General features: G+C 35.6%; 1 protein-coding gene across 3 annotated transcripts in view; it reads right to left on the bottom strand.

Annotated features, from left to right (window-relative positions):
- LOC131029212 (uncharacterized) overlaps nucleotides 1-9464 on the bottom strand; it is a 31648-nt gene extending 22184 nt beyond the window's left edge. Inside the window, exons 1-8 of one of the 3 annotated variants that reach the window (XR_009102710.2) lie at nucleotides 9070-9464; nucleotides 4463-4619; nucleotides 4157-4268; nucleotides 3694-3835; nucleotides 3286-3546; nucleotides 1905-3210; nucleotides 1510-1748; nucleotides 1298-1371 (exon numbers count right to left, since the gene is read on the bottom strand). Coding sequence is in view for 2 of the 3 variants with exons in the window: in XM_057959622.2 (XP_057815605.2) it covers nucleotides 1298-1371; nucleotides 1510-1748; nucleotides 1905-3210; nucleotides 3286-3546; nucleotides 3694-3835; nucleotides 4157-4233 (2099 nt within the window). In the remaining variant the exon portion in view is untranslated. Of the gene's footprint in view, nucleotides 1-1297; nucleotides 1372-1509; nucleotides 1749-1904; nucleotides 3211-3285; nucleotides 3547-3693; nucleotides 3836-4156; nucleotides 4269-4462; nucleotides 4620-8310; nucleotides 8611-9069 lie in introns of those variants that run through there. The other 2 variants (XM_057959622.2, XM_057959623.2) reach the window with 2 other exon arrangements.
- Nucleotides 9465-19514: the final 10050 nt, after the last annotated feature.

Here is a 19514-nt window from a genome sequence, read left to right as displayed (position 1 = left end):
ATAATTTTATTTCAAAGTTGCATGCACACAAATATGGATAGGATACAGATATGGATATGATATCAGATACGGATACAGCCATTTTTTAAGACCCCTAATATGGATACAGTTAGATATGACATTCATAAAAAGGACATTCATAAAAAGGCTAAAAACACATACATATATATTTAACGCAATTTTTCAAGTTATTAGAGGAGATTTTCATTACTTTAACAGCAATATACAAATAATTGCTACATAAATAATTATAAGTTGATTTCACAATTTAAAATATACAAAAAAAAATACAAACCAGTACCTATAACTAAATTAACAATAATGTCATTTGAATCTAAACTAAAATAAAATAGACTAAACTTAAGTATAAATTAGAAAAAGAAAAATATCTAAATATATTGAAAATTTAATATTTAGATATAAAGACTAAATAAACAATAATAATCTAAACTTAAAATATAAAAAATTCCTTTCACATAAAGTTTTTATATCTCATTTAAAAATTAAAAACCATAATACAATAAGTAAATATAAATAAAAATATTATGAATAATTTAGTAAGGAATAAATAATTAAATATATATTAATAAATTTTATTTATATTTAAAGAATAAGTTTTATTTTTTTATCAAATCTCTTATGTTTAAATAATATAATATAATTCATCATACATATATAATTTTATAAGCAATTAAAAATTTTAAATTTGTAAAAATTAAAATGCCAAAGAAAATAGTATAATTGCTTTGGAAGAAACCCAAGAAAATGGTTCACTCAACTAGGAAATGAAATTGCACGAATTTAGTTTTTTAAAATTAAATTTAGGAAGGTTCACATCAAACTTTTAAGAAATCAGAAAATCAAATCACATAGTTTTTGACACAATTGAAAAATTAGTCTTTTTTGGGCAAGCGTGGGTATAATATCCAATATGTATCCAAGCCATATTATACCTGTGGCTGTAACCTTATCAGATATGGCAATATGTGTGCCTAGGGAGGGGCATGGGAGTATCAGGCTACTCTGTTTTATTTTTGGACTTCACACATTCAATAATTTTAAATTTCTCACACCTTCCAGTACCCTCGTACATATTTTATTGAAACATGGCATTCCCATACCAATACCTGTCTCCCATATCAATCTCCATCTGCTAGTGACCCTTACATTATGCCTTTCATGATTCATGCTAATGCATTTATGGTTTCTTTAATACATAACAAGTGCAAACATAAGCCTAAATAATATCATTGTCAAAAACAGTTTGTGGACAAGTTTGATGAGATTGACCAAATACCTTAGACGGTGCTTGTTGCAGGCAATAAAAAATGTAACAAAACCATTCACAATGCTTCGTATAGCACGGAAAACCTGCCATTTAATCCCATATTAAACACCATCCCATTTTAGTTAGACAAATAAACAGGACAAACTTTTACAAGTTCTTTGATTTGTACAGTTACAAAGCAATACATTACATGATAGGAAAAGAGTAAATTTCAAGCAAACCTGAGAGAACAGATCATTCCAAAGTGCACGCCACACTGAAACTGTATTTGTATTGGATGTAGGTTGTGTATTAGATATCAGCTGGAATGTTCCACTTAAAGTTTGCCATGTTCTTTTGCCAAAATCAACAATCTCAGATGATATCAGACCCATTGAATTCAGGAACATGAGGAACAGGCGAATGGGAGCAACAAGCAACTCCCAGAATGCAGAAGCCACAGGGTACATAATAGCTGTTACTGCAAGATAACACAATGATTCACACTCGTGAGTCATAACTGCTTAGTCCAAGGGATGTAATATCATCTATATAGAAAAATATACCTGACTATTTATAGAAAACCAGTAGTGTAAATTTAAACTATTAACACCAGATGCCAAGGTTATATACATACCTACACCCCACACAGTAGAAAGAATAATAACAAGAGGCCAGACTAGAATTTGCAGTAAATTTGCAGCACCACTAAAAATTGAAGTCATGACAAGCCAAATAGCATCTGTATAGTCAACAGCTTCTTCAACACACACACTCCAGAAGGGCATAATGAACTCTCCAAGTTGTGCAAGTGGCTCAACCATTGGTTTTGTAAGCAAAGACATCAATTGTTTAAAAGTACGAATGATTGTCAATGACCACTTAAATGCCTTCTCAAAGTTTTGTAGAAAAAGCATTGTGCCCAAATATTTAAGACGGGAGATCATCTCCCAGGCTTCTATCCAATCGAAAAGAGGACCACAAATGCGTGCTGCTGTAGCCTTCAGAACTGGAACATTTTTATATAGATCATAAAATCCAATTAATACAGTAACAATAGAAATTAGTATGTAAAGAGTCCTTGCTAGAGGACGCATCCAGGGGCAATATAGCTGGCTGAATATTGGATAGGATTGGAAAAATATGACCCAGGATGGAAGCCCAGACTCCAATAGTCTCAATAGCCGCAGGTCAGATGTAATTATCTGTTTCAGTTCAAATGGCAGCAGAGGATCACAGAATTTAAAAACAACCAGTACATCTTTATATTCAACAGCTTCACAAGCAGAGTGTGCATACGCGCCACTACAGGTCTGATCATTACTAGAAAGGCTCCAGAAATACTTTCTATTTTTACAGAGGTCATCCATGATTCTTGAACCTGAAGAAGTTTTGGAGCTATGAAAGGAAATCTCGGGCAATGACTTCCTTCCTCTTTGACTGTTAGATCCTGTGCTGTTAACATCGGACAGTTTGGCACTTGCAGATGCTCCTTTATATTCAGACAGCACCTCTATTCCATCACTACCAATTGTATCTTGTTGCAAAAGATCACTATTTCTACAACCAATGCCTGATCCACTCGGTTTCAAATCAACCTTCTGAGGTGTCAAGTTCATATCCTGTAGCATTTTGCCGTGAAGATCATATTCCAAATTTGCAGAATTCTTAATCTTGTTGGAAACATCATGGAACATGTCATCATCCAATCCAAATTGAAATTCTCCACTCTGAGCTGAAACTTCAGAGGAACTAGCACTGTGTGATTCATTGCATCCATGCATTTTGACATCTGACCATCTACTCAACGAAGCTTCAGGTAACACTGGAATTTCAGATTTTGTACCACTGCACTGTGATGCAATGCAATCTATAGCTTCTTCAATGCTATCAAATTCCTTCTTTATCATTGACTTAAACTCAAGAGCTATACAGGTGTCTATCTGCCAGTGGAACATCAGGAAATCAGAATTAAGAAAGAAACCTAGACAGTGCCAAAAATGGAAAGAATAGCATACCTGAAGTTCATTACTGTAATTGATGCCTCGAACATCAGCCCATGCCAATTCAAATACCACACAGCCATGCAAGGTGTGGTGCAGTTCTTTGACAGGTGCCAGTGCCTTATCCTGCCACCTTGCAGCATCAATGACAGAGAACCATTTGTGATTCCAGTAACCTTTATTGGAAGTTCGAGCCTCCTTTCTTCGCTCAAAATTGCGTCCAAGGCCTTCATTTTCTGGTTTGGTTCTTCTGTTTGCAAAAGGTGAAATCCTAGACTGCAACCAAAACATGTTTGACTCCATGTCACTCTTTTTAAAGATTTGCATCCAATTTATTTTCATTTGAACAAACTAGTAGTCTAGCAGTACATGCTTACAAATGAGTTTGTGAATGCCAAAGCAAACAAAACATATATATCTAACCTTGGTAACCATGAGCTGCCATAGCTGTGTTGGACTGTAATGCTTATCAATTAGCCAAGGTCCATTATCAACTAAGATAAACATTTTACTCATCTTGCATGTCAGATACAAGTATAGCCTGGATACGTATGATTGCATGTCCCTGTAAATACAATTGCAACAGAGGATCTAGTGGTAAAGTCAGTATGTGCAAAGAAAATTAAGGTTCCAAGCATTGCAGAGCATTAATGTTCTTTATGAAAATGAAAACATAAAAATTTAACAATACCAGATTGCTTATCATCGTCTCAAATAACTATTTATTAAATAAGTAATTTGATTCATTGTCACTCGGCCTATAAACTAACAACAGAGTATTATATACAAATGTAACAAACACAATTAACTTTAAAAAACCAATATGCACATAGAAAGAAACAACTTATTCTGTTAAATTAACCTACAAAAATATTCATCTACATACCCTATCTGTAAGCTTGTCAAAGAGTAAATCCGATGATGATGGCATTGTGCCGTCCCTTTGTCATCTTCATTAGCCATTTCAATATCAGGTAGCTGAAACCTCAAGATTGGATCTGGAACATAGGGCAACCAAAGTTACTAAACACTTTGCATCGATTTTTATGTCTTAATTCAGCCAGATGCCGAAAAGGTTTCTCAATTAATAGCTCTCAGAAAGATAAAGTAGTGTCTTTATGCCAGAAAGAACAAAAGTAAATCAAAAAAGGAGTAATGATAGAATCAAATTATCTGAATTAGAACCAAATACCAGCTGATGTTGTTGGGTAGTGGTCTAGCAGCAAATTGGCAGGAAATTACCACTGCTAGTCCAAGTCTGATTCTCAATTACATTTGTGTAGTGAGAATTGCCAGGGTGATACCATCCCAGGGATTCGACCCTTCTCAGCCAAGAAACAGGGGTTCACCTTTAAAAATACAAGTAACAGATTACAAAGTTTAGACCTTCTGATTCAAAATTCAGTCTTAGATCTCAAAGTAGCCTTTGAGAAAGCAAAGACTTTCAACAAAAATGTTTCCTTTAAAAGCTACCCTACCATTAAAGTCAAAAGGTCCTATTTATTAATCCTGCAATATCTCAAAATATGCTTTTATGTTTTTCTCCTTTCAAGAGAAAAATGTTCCACCAAAAAATGTTTCCTTCCTTCCAAATAGATCTAATCAGAAAATTACGATCATAAACCATCAATTCATCCTTTAAGAAAATGAGCAACCCAGATTTGGGAATCTATTGCATGGATGAGGCTCTCTCTGATAATCATGCAACACACAATCATTGCAGTGCAAAGCTCATCTAACTAGCAATACAGATACTTCAAAATGTGTAGACTAGTTCAAGAAAACAACAAAATTTCCAAATCAGTGAAATATAAATAAAGGATAGAAATTTAGGCCCATATACTTATTTTTATTGTTGGAGGAAGACAGCTCTTTAATTACCTTTCCACTGCAAAGCTTAACTAGCTACCAAGAGGAATCCTTCAAAAGTGTCTAAAATTAGTTCAAAAAAACAAAGAAAAATGTCAACCTGTTCAACAACAAATAGAGAATAGAGTTTAAGTCCCATATGTTCATTTGAAATCAAAAAACATTTACTACCTCTCGTCAACTACCTTAGATGCTGCAACCCTAAGCTGGCTTTATAAAGGCCAAGGACATGACATTGCCCCTACCCATATCCAAATAAGAAACTACAACTCAAAATTTAAAAATGTCATACTCAACCAACCAGATCATACTGGCAAAATTAGATAGGGCTATTCAAGAACATTAAGGAATACAGAGGGAGAGTCAATACTGTGCTAAACACAAAGGATTATATCATTAAAATGAGGACCATCTAGAGATCAGCAGAAGCTACTGATTGGTGAGAAGTGAAACCATGAAAAAAGTTATCTAAGATGTGGCAAAGATCATAAATGAATCATTGTTGAGCAGTGAACAAAAACAAAGAATGAAACGCAAAGGCCCAGTAATTCTGAGAATGTATAGGGTATCCGATGTGCACAAACTAGTAGCATCCTTGAGACCTACTGTGTATTTGATAAACTTGCCAACACTGAATTTAGCTACTTATTTAGCAAGAAAATTGGATGCATTCTGGGTAAGACACCAGCATTCATTAAGGACTCCATATTTTTTGTAAAAAAACTTGAGGTAGAAAAGTTATAAGATAGCAAACTACTTTTTAGCTTTGATGTGGTATCACTGTTCATAAACATCTCCTTGATGAAGCTATTGAGACAACCAAAGAAATTATAGAGAATGAAACAACTAGGCAAGTCAAAAAAAAATTCAAGTAAAATTTTAAATAGAAAAAAGGGGTGGCCATGGAATTCCCACTCACCCTAACCATGGCCATGCCATTCATGGAAAAGCTAAAGAATGAGGTCATGGATCATTTGATCTCGTACCTAAATTGTAGTAGCAATTCGTTGATAACACTGGCATCAAATGGCCTCAATGCAGAGATAATCTAGACATTTTCTTCAAACATCTCAATGCAATATAGGATCATACACGATTCAAAATGGAGGTAGATAAGAATAACAGACTTCCATTCCGAAATGTTCTAAACTTCTAATTATAAGAATGAGGCTAGATCACTCTCAATAAAGGTCTATATAAAGAAGACACATATGGACATGTACATTTGAGCAGATTTGTGAGCAGATTCCATGCCAAAAAAGTGGGAGTTCTCAACACCCTCATCACAAGGGCACTAAAAATCTCTAATGCAGATCACAAGAGAGCAGAGGAAAGACATCTCCAAAAGTTCTAAAAAAAAATGGCCATAAGAAATGGACATAAAAGGAAGCAAATATGGCAAAAAGAGGCGCCCAAAGGAAAGACACAAACAATAAAAAGGAACAGGAGACAGCCTTCATTCTGTACCTTCCAGGTACATCAGACAAGCTAGCTACAATACTTAGAAAAAACGGTATTAAAACATGTTTCAACCCATATGACACCCTTAGAAACAAGTTTAGGAGTCTAAAACATCTCCTTAGTCCCAAATGAGGAAGGGTGTTTGCTTAAACCTACACTCATACAGCAGACCCTTCATTGAAGAAACAAGTTATTTATGTCAAACATGAGGATAAAACCAAGCATTCTATCTATATTGGAAACACTAAACATCTAGCCCTTGAAGGTTTCTCCACAAAAAAGAGTATTAGAGAAGCTGTGGAAATAGAGAAACACCTCAATGATTCACATAGGGATGGTTAAGGGAAACTTTATCAAATATGGAAGCCTTTGTTACACAAATTGAGGAAACCCTAGACTGTGTCCTTAGGTTGGAATTCTTCTCACAACCAACCTAGTGTCAGTCTTTTTCATCCATTATTTTAGTTATAAACAATGCCTCCTTATTGGTTGATAGCTTCACAAAAGTAATCAATTAATCAGCTAGTTAATCAATTAGGTAATTAATCAATTCCTACCAGTAATTAACAGTCTTGCTAGTACATAATTACCTTTCTCTTATGAGATTGCTCAGTGATCAGTTGACAAAGTATAACCTACCTTAGCAATCATTTATTTAATTTATTAATAAGAAAAAGCAGGTAAAATGAATACATATCTTTATATTATTATGAGATTGCTTGATAGTTAATTAATCAGGGTATCAGCCCACCGTAGCAACTAGTTACTTAGTTATTAGTTTGAATATCAATAAGGAATAAAAATGAATGAAATAAGATTATTAACCAATTTATGTTTGTTGAGTGACCATAACATTTTCGTACAAAATAATTAGATCACTCACTACTCAACATGGGATTTTCGCAATGATTAATCCAGTTGTGCGACTCAAAACTTTGAGCTTAAAGGACCTATAGAGTTTTATTTCCACAAGCATTTGCCTAAAATGCAGCTATGTGAACAAAACCTCAAAAATCTAATGGCAATGTCTCAACTTACTGATGCAATGAAATATTACATGTTTATTAGAAGAAGCTTCTATAAAGAATTTTCAATGTCCTTAAATCTCATGTCAAAGTTCAATTTCATACTGCAATAACCTCTAATATTTGAACAAGACTCTTTGCCAAAATAATAAGATTGCTAGATAGTATATAACTTCCTTCTATTTACTACAGAAGTCACATGTCTAAACATTCAATTGTACAGGGCTAATTTTTATTTACAAATTTTCACAGGTATGCAAATAACAGACACCAAAACATAAACCTTTCTTTAGGAGATCACTGTACCTGCATATAGCAATTTCAATAATGTTAAAGAATGAGACAAAATCCATAAGTTCAAAGCATAGTAGCATTCCATTTACATGCCATTGACAAAGTAAATTGAAAGTGTAAATCGAATTCAATTACTCAGGTTTAAAATAGGAAAAACAGAAGAAAAACCCAGCACATTCAAAAATGCTTAAATGCTTGTAAAAATATGGAAAAAACTGTTGTTATTTCATGCCAAATTCAGTGCGTAAAAAGATAAACAAACATCAGACATATATAAATAAAAAATCAATGCTGCCAATTACTCGGAAACTCTCATTCAAGTTTAAAAGTCGAGATTTCAAATGAAAAAACAAAGCTCGGAATTGAAAGGCAAAGGGAGACAGGTTTTTACCAAAAACAATCTGGCTTGGTGAAACTGGCCAGCTGGTTCTGGTTCAAACCAGCGTGACCCTAGCCCGGGCCATGGTTAACAGCAAGTTTTTGCGGGAGCTACTATGATTCAAGGCACTACTTGGAAACAGAGTGACCGTCCCTACTGATTGATCTGATTAACTTTACTTGCATAATTTTAAATATAGCTCTATGAAAACCTTCCGTATAATCAAGAATAAATCCTCAAAATTCAAATTAAAGTTCAATTTCAGACTCCCTACAGAGGATAACCTCAAAGATCTGAAAAGAATTGATAAGCGACATTGCTATATAACTTCCAATCATACCTAGAAATGTGTAGCTATAACCGACTAATTTTGATTTCAAAATTTTGCAGTGCTACAGAAGTAAAATTAGGGAAAGAAGGAAAAAAAAAGAGGCAAAAAAAATGATAGGACATGGTATGTAGCAAATTGAGAAAAACAAAGAATCTCGTTAAATAGACTTGAATGACACGTGTTCTGTACATTGTTTACCAATTAACTACCCTGTACATTTGGTCATTTCGACAAAAAAATAGGATTCAATACACTCTTTAAATACTATGTTGTGCCTATATAAACAATGAATTCATTCAGAACTTAACAAAAAAAATACATTTCCTCAAATTTAAATCGTCTCAAAGCCAGATTCTATGTTTAAGCATCGAAAATTCATGGCAGAACATGAATAGGAGTTCCAAAAGGCCAATTAATTGGTCGGTTGTGAACAAACATACCTTTGGACGAAGATTATCGTAGAGAATCTCAAATATGCAGCAAAGCTGGCGATCAGAGGCGTGCAGATCGAGAATTGAATATCAAGAAATGTGTTTTCTTGTAATAATTGTACAAATCCGAGAAGCTCGCCTTTCGAACTCTCTCATTTTGATATTCTGGTTTGAACAGTGGGAGAGCGGCATCTCCCTCTTGTTCTCTCAGATTTGTAATTTGTTCTTGTGTTTTATTGGGTTGTGAATTACTTGGCCGCGTGGAAACAGCGTTGCCGGTTTAAACGTCTCGCACCTTCTTATTCATCCGGTAAAGATGTCTTGCTTCCTTGCCACGTTGACGCACATTATTCGGTCAGAACAAAGTTCTGTCCTACTGTAGCGCCCGCAGGATAGACTCAAAACGATCAACTGAATTTGTGTCTTTTATAGTTTTATCTTAGCAGCCTTGTAATTATTGTTTCTTATTAAATTTAAAAGAATGTCAGAAAAAACTAAGAGCTATCTGCATATCTGCATAAAGTAAATTAGGTCAAAGAAAGTATATTACATTTAAGATTTTAATTTTAAAGGGGATTAGGGTGACAAAATTTATATTTTAAAAAGAAATTGAAGGTAAAAGAATGTGGAGGGTTTGGTTAAGATTAGATTGGATCTTGTTTGTTTAATATAACATTTATAAATAGATAATGTCGAATGAGAAGTGGGAAATGATATTGTGTTTAGTTTTTGGTATGGATTGTGTGAGTTTATTTCTTTATACAAATAGAATATTGTGTTTAGTTTTGGGTATTCATTGTGTGAGTTTATTTTTACATATGATAGAATAACTCTCACACAGAGAAGAAGCTGAGCACAATAACATTATGGATTATGAAATCATATGACTACAAGAGAGAAATGAGACAATGATTATTTCGTAACAAGGGGGTGGTAGACATTATCACACTACATAGAATGTAGTATATAATGACAACCTAATCAAATATGAAGACAACATGAGAGTGGACAAAATAAACATCTTGTTCAAGAAAACTAAGTTAGACAAAACAACATGAGACAAAGTAAACATCTTGATGGAGAAAACTAAATTAGACAAAAATAGAAAGAAAAAAAAATTATGAAAATTTATGATTAAAATTCAACATCAAAAAAATTTAAAAATTTAACTATATATTTAATAGATATCTTAAATTGTATTAATTAATAATGTATATTAAATTATTATTTATTTTATTTTATTTTAATATAATTTTTATATAATATAAATCAATTTTTAATTAGAATAATTTATTTATCTAATAAAACAAGTAAATAAATGAATCAGAGGCTGTTAGACTAGGATAACAAAAATTATATTATATTATTTTAATTTAGATTAAAAGTAATCTAATAATAATAATAATAAAGATAATAGGCATGCAATTAAGTAGGTACTAGGGAGAATAAGAATAGAAGTACATTTCTTATACGTGAGGAGCAACTTTCCAATTGGCCAAAAGTGCTCTGCCCTTCTGCACTTTCGTGAGGCCTCAAAAGATGGATAATTTTCGGATAGGCCTTTAAAGAAGCCAACTTTTGACTACTAATAATATACAAGTGGCCAAAATGTCATAATACACTCGCTAACCGTCTAACAATATTTCAGCATATTTGTGCTTCCATGCGAATCTCTCTTGGGAATATTGTAAATATTATATTAAATTGAAAATTAAATTTTGGTTTTATCCATGATGTTATCATAAGATATTTATGTTACTTTGGATTTAGTCTTATGTTTATTTTAATGAGAATGTTTTAATATAATAATATCTTGAGAATTTTAGTGGGAATAGTGTTGAATGTGAGAGCTCAATGGTCATGATCATTCCTCTCCTTCCTACCTCTTTATTTCTTTTTCTCTTTTCATATTTTGAGAGTTAAATATTTGCATAATGATGAGTATAGATTATTTATTTTGTGGTAATATTGAATAGAAGATATTGCTATGTGTTTATGTGGATGTAGGTTTTAATGGTGAACCACTTAATTTGTTGTGTTGTGTTTATCTTTTGATTGTTTCTATTTTTGTTTTGTGGTTTGGTGTTGTAGTCACACAAATCTGTCCAGCTTAATTAAATAAATATTCGCTATTTATTTGATTAAAAATCCACTAGCCATCAGTTAATTAAATTAATATTTAATTAATTCATCCTCAAACATTTTTCTATTAATTAAATAAATTATTCAATTTATTTTAATTAATTCATTAAATCAAATTCTAATCAATTAAATAAATAAAATCTATTTATTTAATTAAATCCCCCTATTCCTCTTTTAAATAAATTAAATAAAACATTTATTTAAATCATTATCCTTTGCATTTTCCTACAAAAGCAACTTGCACACATTTATTGAAATAAAAGAATTTTTATTTTAAATAAAATCCTATTTTCTCTCACCCACCAAATCCAATTTCAAAATCTAATCCCCTTCTAGATTCTTCTAACCCCTTCCTAATTAGCCTAATCCATCTCCTAATTATTGTCACATTCCTAAGCAAAATGGAGTCACTTCTCAAAGACTCCAAAGTCTTTGAAAAGCATTTAATGTTTTGTGTGTTCAACAAATTAACCCCCAAAGTCTTCCAAGACCACTAATGGCTCTTACATGACCATTTATGGCTCTTACATAACCATTTATGGTTATTTCAAACTTGTCCCCCCAAACATTTATTGTTTTGACCATATTCATCCATTTCACATTTGCACAAGAGTTTATCCATTGGATAAAAGTTTTATTCTTTGAATAAAGATTTTATTCATTCAACCAATCTTGACTTAAAATCTCAAAGTCATATCAGGCATTTAATGCTTATTCTCTCTCCTCTCAACCTATCTCACATTGACACTTGTCATCCTGGGATTGGGTTGAAAGCCCTCACATGGATTTGAAATCATTCAATCCTGACCCTTGTTGAGATTGCTCAATCTCAACCATCCATTGCTCCATTTTTCCTATAAATAGAGCCCCTTTCTTCATAATCCAGATCCTGAAAACTTGTATGCATCTAAGCTATAGACATTTTAGAGAGCATTTTTAGCATAATCATCTAATACCTTGTTATTTTGGTTAAAATATATCATTTTAGCATCAATAGCATAGCATTAGCTTCTCATTTCATATTCGAAGCTCAATATTACAATCTCAATCCTCCATAAGCATCCATAGTGCAAAAAGCTACTGAGAGCTACACTAGTTTGGAACTTGGAGAGGAGAGGAACAAGGGAGAAAGGAACCAAAACCATGCTAAGAGGCATTTGGAGATGCTTCATTATCTTTGCTTCTTTAGTTAGATATATTAGCATGTTTTTAGTATATCTCTTGATATGCCTTTTTAGATTAGTTTTTGATTGACTAACACTAACAATCTAACGGTTTTGTGTCTTTTGTGTTGTTGATCATTTACTAACCTTGTGCCATTTAGGAGGGCATCATTTGGTGAACCCGACGTGAATCGAACAACCAAAAACATCTCATTTTTTTTTTACTAACATGTTTGATTGTTGAAAGTGCCACACAGGTTGCGCTTTAGCGCTATTGAACACATTTTAGCGCTACCGACACTTTTTCTTTTAGCGCTATTGTTCGTGAAATAGCGTTATTGCAAAAGTTTCAGCGCTTTTGCACTTGTTTTAGCGCTTTGGTAGTTCTTCTAGCGCTATTGGAAAACTTCTAGCACTTTTGCGTCTCTGTTTCACACCTTCTTTCAGCGCTTCTGTGTGAAATAGTGCTTCTGTTTAAAACGCAGACTAGCGCTATTGCAACAGAGTGTCGTCCAAATCGCATTGTAACCACAAAAATGGAAATTATTAGGCTTGTGGAAGCCCCCCTTGAACAGCGATTTTACTAACATGTTTTTGTTTGTGCAGGTTAAAAACTCATCACTAAAATCATAAATTTTCCTTTGGTGCTCTTAAAACACTTTAAAACAAACATTTACTTCCATTGCTAGTTAGGATTCATCTTTATATTGGTGCTTAAAATCAACACACAAAGTTTCTTTTCTTGCATCAAACTAAAGAATTTACAAGCCACACTTCAAATTTTGGTGCAAATTAAAAACTTACAATCCACTTGTTCCAATTCTTGCAAACGATTTACTTCAAGCAAAACGTGTTTTTCATTAAGTTGACCAAGATTTTCGAATTCTAGATTACAAAACACATTGCCTTTGAAGTTAAAACGAACACCATGGTTGTTGGAGCAACGTCTCCAAATAGTTAGATCACATTTGTAAATGATGGATTAAAAAGAACAAGCGAATTTCGTGTTTGGCACGCTTGTGCACAAAAGTCAGTCGAGTGGTCCTACTTCTAACACACACTATCCTCTCCCTTGGCTTTCGTGGTCCTAGGTGCAAGAGAAAAGTGTTAGTAACGCTCAAAATTTTTATCTTTTTAAGAGAGGCCTGCCAAGAGACACATCACTCTTGGGAACGACCTCGCGCGGTAAATCCTTCAAGCCGCTATAGAAATTAGGTGAGAGCGAAAGCTGTAGCCTTGGGTATAGCTATTCCTACAGTGTAACTGGCTGAAAGGACAAATGGGCCCCACCACCAGTTACAAGGCTCTTAAGTGAGTCACTGCAAAATGAACTTATGTCCAAAAACATCGAACATGACTGAACACTTTTAAGTAGTAGCCCACCCGTTCTATTGATTGAGAATATTTGAGATATAATTTAGTGCAAGAGCATAGATGGTTTTGCTCCCAAGATACTCACCATACATATTTCCTTGAGTAGAAACATAGCTTTTTTAAAAATCACTTGTGGCTTGATAAAAGTGGTGACTCCCCCATCATAGGGATCATCTATTTGTTATGCTTGCGCAAGACTTAGTATATCACATCCTTACCTGCCACGGCGGGATTCATAAGGTATGTAGTACCAAAGTCGAAGAAATATCAAGATGTGGGCTAAATTTATCACAACTGGCCATTTGACCTTGGGGATAAAAAGTGTTTGAAGTGTGTTCGTTTTAAAGACTAGTGCAAATTGAGCCAACTTCAGGCTTTGGAAATACACCTTAAAATACATCTAAAGAAAGGGTCATATACAAGTCCAAGGGTTGGGTTGATCTAGACCCATACTCATTTGTGCCTTTTAGGCAACATTCTTGTGTTTGTGTGCTTGCTTTGTTTTCTTGTCAAAGAAACACCAAATCAAAAAATCAATCCCAAAAACAAAGTATTCATCCAACATCTTTTCAACACAACCAAACACATCAAAAACAAAGTGCAAACAAAGAGTCAAAAACTTTATGACCATTCTTCACATCTTGCGAAAGAAGAAGTGTCATCAGAATATCAACTTGAAAAGAAGACCATTAAGCTCAAAGGCTTTGATCAAAAGGAGGAAATTCTTCTATATAAATAGACAAATCTTTGTCTCACATAGAATCTTTCTACATCACATGTGTCTCTACCTTCAAGGAAAAACAAACGAATTTGATTCCAAATCATTGAACCGCAGAGCTTTTATGCAATATAGAGCTCTGAGTTATCACAAAAACCAAGAAGGAAAGATTAATCCCAACTTCTTCCCAAACATCTGCATCACCTACAACATAGCTCGAGAAATACCTCGAACACCTGAAAGGGAAGAGGTAGAGTTTGTCCCATTTGTGACACAGAGTTTTTATTGAAGTTGAAAACATTTTCATCCATCATCTCACTCATACATAATCACTTCATCATCAATTCGTCCCAACTCTCAAAACATTAAGAAGTTCTTGTCCCAAGTTCTCTTTTAGATATTGCTTGAAATCAAACACATCACATCACTTTTTAGATTGTTTCTACATCTAGGATAAGCTCATCCTAAGAGACACATCTATGCAGGTTAAAACTAGTTCATGAGTGAATCCTCTCATTACTGGGTAGTTAAATCTGTAACACATCTCAGATTTCTCTACACCTTATCACATCAAAACTTATCAAACAAACAAGCAATTCAAAGAAAGAATTTCGGTTACATCCACCTTAAAAGTGCTAGAGATCTACATACCACACAATTCACCAATCATCAATCTCTCATTTCATCAAAAACTCATCATCATTTTCATGCAATTTCAACAAAGACTCATAAACAAAATGGCTCAAACCCGATCACAGTCACGGCAACGAGAAATAGAAATAGAAGAAGAAGAAGAGGAAAATCTCAATGAATTTCAAGAAGCACTTGGAGGAAATGCAAATGATGAAAACCCAAGTACTCCCACTCCTGCAACAATAGAAAGGGCTCAGCATAACTCTCTCTTTAACAGACTTTTTGACGAAATACTCAGGAGCAATGCAGATGCTCACTTCTTAAAACTCGCTCAAGAAGGAGCCAAACTCCCCTCTGACTTTGATCTTGCCCAATTAAGACAAGCATCAGAAAGACAAAGTCGCCATGAAGAGGAAAGAGGTAGAGATCCCATCAGATATAATATTCCTCGAGGTAACCCACCACCTCCTCCTCCAAATGAAATGGAGATGTTGCGGCAACAAGTCGAGAATCTCGCCCAACAACTTCATAGTGGTGTCAAGATTAACCAATTCTCACTCAATGACATCTGTCCTTATCCTTTTGATAGGAACCTTTACATGCCACCATTTCCACGTGGATTCGAAACACCCAAATTTGAAAAATATAGAGGAAAGGGAGATCCTCGTGATCATGTCAAAGAATTTCATTCCACTTGTCTTGAAGTGGCATATGAAGACACCTACCTAATGCGCCTTTTTCCCCAAAGCTTGGGCGGAACAACCACATCATGGTTTTCCCGACTACCAGGAGGCATTAGAACATTTGAGGAACTCATCCAGAAGTTCCTAGCTCATTACTCTCATAACATTGAACGCGACATCACCATGGCTGATCTGTGCAACACCAAACAAAAACCAGGTGAACAATTCTCAATATTCCTGCAATGATGGCGTCAAATGTCTAGCAGACGTTCTCTTCAGTTACCTGAACGAGAACTAGTGGAAATATTCATTTCCAACTTAAACGAAGAAATGGAATTTCACCTGGATGTCAAAGACACAGACTCTTTTAATGATATGATCACCAAGGGTTTAAAATGTGAACGGGCACTCATCAAGAAAGGACTCATCAAAATCTATAATGAACCCAAGGATGGTCCTCGCCCATGCTTCAATAGCGATAAACCAAGCTTCTGGAATAAAAACAAGAATATCATCAACGATGGGGTTGTGGATGCCCGGACTATCCAAAACGTACAACCTGTGGTTCGGTTTGCAGGACAAAATCCTCCACCTCAAAACAACACAAATGTTCCTTCCAATCAAGGTTGCATCACATCTCATGATGAACCCAGACCTCGTCAGCAAAAACAGAAACGCACATACACTCCCTTAGGGGAACCCATTGAAACAGTATTGCGACAACTCCTCTCTCAAAATTTGGTCACTCTACCTAAGCTATCAAACTATGAGCCTCAAGTCAAACCGGCATGGTGGAGAGATACTGAACACTGTGAATTCCATCAAGGAAGAGGGCACAAGACAAGTAATTGTCACCGATTGAAAGATCTCATTCAGGATCTTATTGATCGAGGAGAAATTGAAATTGAAGGACATGACCCAAAACCAACAAATAATGATCATCTGATGTTCAATAATCCACTTCCATCACAAGATCAAAGGGGTCCTTCCACTTCCAGGTGAGGCACTGATACCACTGATTATACACAGGCTGCGTATAATTACACTGTAAATCATCTGTATGATGCCAATGAACAAATTGCAACTATAACCTTCAAAAATCCCAACTCAAATTGCAATGTTGTTACGCATCTTGGAAAAGTTACCATAAAGGCAGCTCCACAAGGCACCACCTCCATCCCAAAGCAGTACAATCTTGTGGAACAATTAGACAAAACCCCTGCGCTTATATCCATTTTAGAGCTTTTGCATCTATCGCCATCTCATAAAACTATCTTGGATCAAGCACTCCAAGAGGCGTCAGTCCTTGCAAACCTAAATATAGACCAATTTCAAGCCATGGTTGGAAGTCTCAAGTCATCACCTTGTCTCACTTTTTTTGAAAGTGTCAACTCTTCCTTCCAGCAACCTCATAACGCCTCACTCCACATTGAAGGATTTATCAACCAGCATCGGATCAAGCGAGTCTTGATCGATAATGGAGCAGGCCTAAATATTTGTACACTGCAGTTGGTCACAGCATTGGGATATGCAGTCGAATCAGTGGATCCTCGTCAAAAGATCACAATCAAAGCCTATGACGATGCAGAGCGTTCATCCAAAGGAGCTGTGGTACTACCAATCTGAGTGGGCCCCGTGGTAAAGCACATCATTTGTCAGGTTCTGGACCTTCCTCTGCCATACAATCTATTATTAGGGAGACCTTGGATACATGCCATGCAAGCCGTTCCATCTACCTACCATCAATGTATCAAGTTCCCACATAATGGTGTTGAGATCACAATCCTGGGTGATGCAAACCCCTTTGCATTTTGCCATAATATCAGCCATCAACCAGAGATTACTGTTCCTAATAATAGAGAAGCCATTTCCTCCACATCATATATCAGTCCCGCCTCTCTTGCCCGTTCAACCACCACTATACCCAAGCAAGAAAAGCTTAAAATGAAGATCGCAGAGGAAGGTCCCGGGGAATACAACTTGAGTCAACTCTTTTGTGTGGGACAAATGCCCAGTTCTCCTAGAACACATGGTAAACCACAGCAGTTACTCCAGCAACCACTAATCACGTCAGCATGTGCTTTGACGCCTTTCGTTCTTGGAAAGAGTCAAGAAGAAGAGACACAAGATGAGGACCTCACAGAATGGATCTACAAAAATCCCATCACCACTGATATACCGTGAGTCACACTTCCTATGGATCAGTATGGCAAAGGTCTCCTCATTATGCAATGAATGGGGTATGATGGTCAGAGTGCTTTGGGATATTGCAAACAAGGACGACATGAACCCCTGCTACTGGAATTAAAGCCCAAAGGTAATACAAGCTTAGGCTTTGAAAAAGAGGTCTTTCCTAAACTCAAATTCAAAGGAAAACCTAGCAAACCACTATGTCAAACCTACGGCAAAGAGGACACCTTTTATCATTAAAGCAGCCTCAAGCACCATCCCCACTGCCCCATCGAGGCTCACAAACCCAACACAACCATATATAATACCAATCATCCCACCAATCAAACCAGTAATCCCATTCGCAACAGCCATTACATCCATAGTACCATTAGCAGCAACAACTGTATCAGAACCCATAGCAACATCTATGGTACTAGCAGTTTCAGCAGACACCACCAAGTCAATATTACCGCTGCTTCTCGTATCAGATTCCGTGATCCCCATCAAACTTCCTGCAACACCGATCACTACAAAGGTACATCGAACAACCACACCTGCAGTATTTAACTCAAAAAACATCCCAGTATGGTATAGTAATCGGATGCTGGAAAGTGACTCAGAGACCGACTCACATGAATGGGAATTTGATTCCGTATAGCTTAACACTTCAGATGAGGAAGACACATCACCACCTCCACCATGCAAAGATATCCCTATTTACGGAGAAGCACAGATAAAGACCACTTGGGTTCCTGAGCTGGAAACGTCTTCCACAGACCCTACGTCTCATCCTATGCCTGATTCTGACGGGGAGAGTACCATTAACGACCTTCACCATAATGTCTTAACCCTCACTGATACATCTAACGTACTTAACCTAATCGATGAAGTAATGCCCATTATCCACCCTGAACTCATTGAATGGAACCAACCAAATCCCCCATGTCTTGACTTCTTCCAAAACGATGAGGCCATCATTGACTTTTTGGAATTAAGGGATAACCTACCAAGCGGGGATCACAAAGATGGATTCACCATTGAACTTAATAACGCAACATACTTTAGGGCAGATGCCAAACCTTTCAGCTGCAAAAATATAACATTAAAACATGGATCTTCTAGTGAAAACCACACTGTGGCACTATTCGATCCGACAAAAGTAAAAAGACAGAGCGCATCCAATGGTGAAAACCTCTCTGAGGCGCCTGAGGATGAAGGGTTTGACATTCTCCCTGATAGTACACAACAAGAACGATCAATGATTCTCATTGAGGAAACCAAAGAATACAATGTGGGGACTCCTGCAAATCCTCATCTCGTACATCTGGCATCTCTTCTCACTCTAGAGGAACAACCTAAGTTTATAGAGTTCTTCCAGAAGCGTCAGATCAACTTTGCATGGTAATATGCAGACATGCCTGGGCTTGATCCTGATTTAGTCATGCATCACCTTACTATAGCAGAAGGGGCTAAACCTATCAAGCAGAAGCTTCGTAAAATGCATCCCCAGATTGCGGTGCTAGTCAAAACCGAACTCAAGAAACTCCTAGATGTTGGTTTTATTCGACC

This window comes from Cryptomeria japonica, chromosome 3 (genome assembly GCF_030272615.1).
Source record: "Cryptomeria japonica chromosome 3, Sugi_1.0, whole genome shotgun sequence".
In the NCBI taxonomy this organism is placed as follows: domain Eukaryota; kingdom Viridiplantae; phylum Streptophyta; class Pinopsida; order Cupressales; family Cupressaceae; genus Cryptomeria; species Cryptomeria japonica.
The sequence above is the reverse complement of the archived record's forward strand: the minus strand, read 5'-3'. Positions and strand labels throughout refer to the sequence as shown.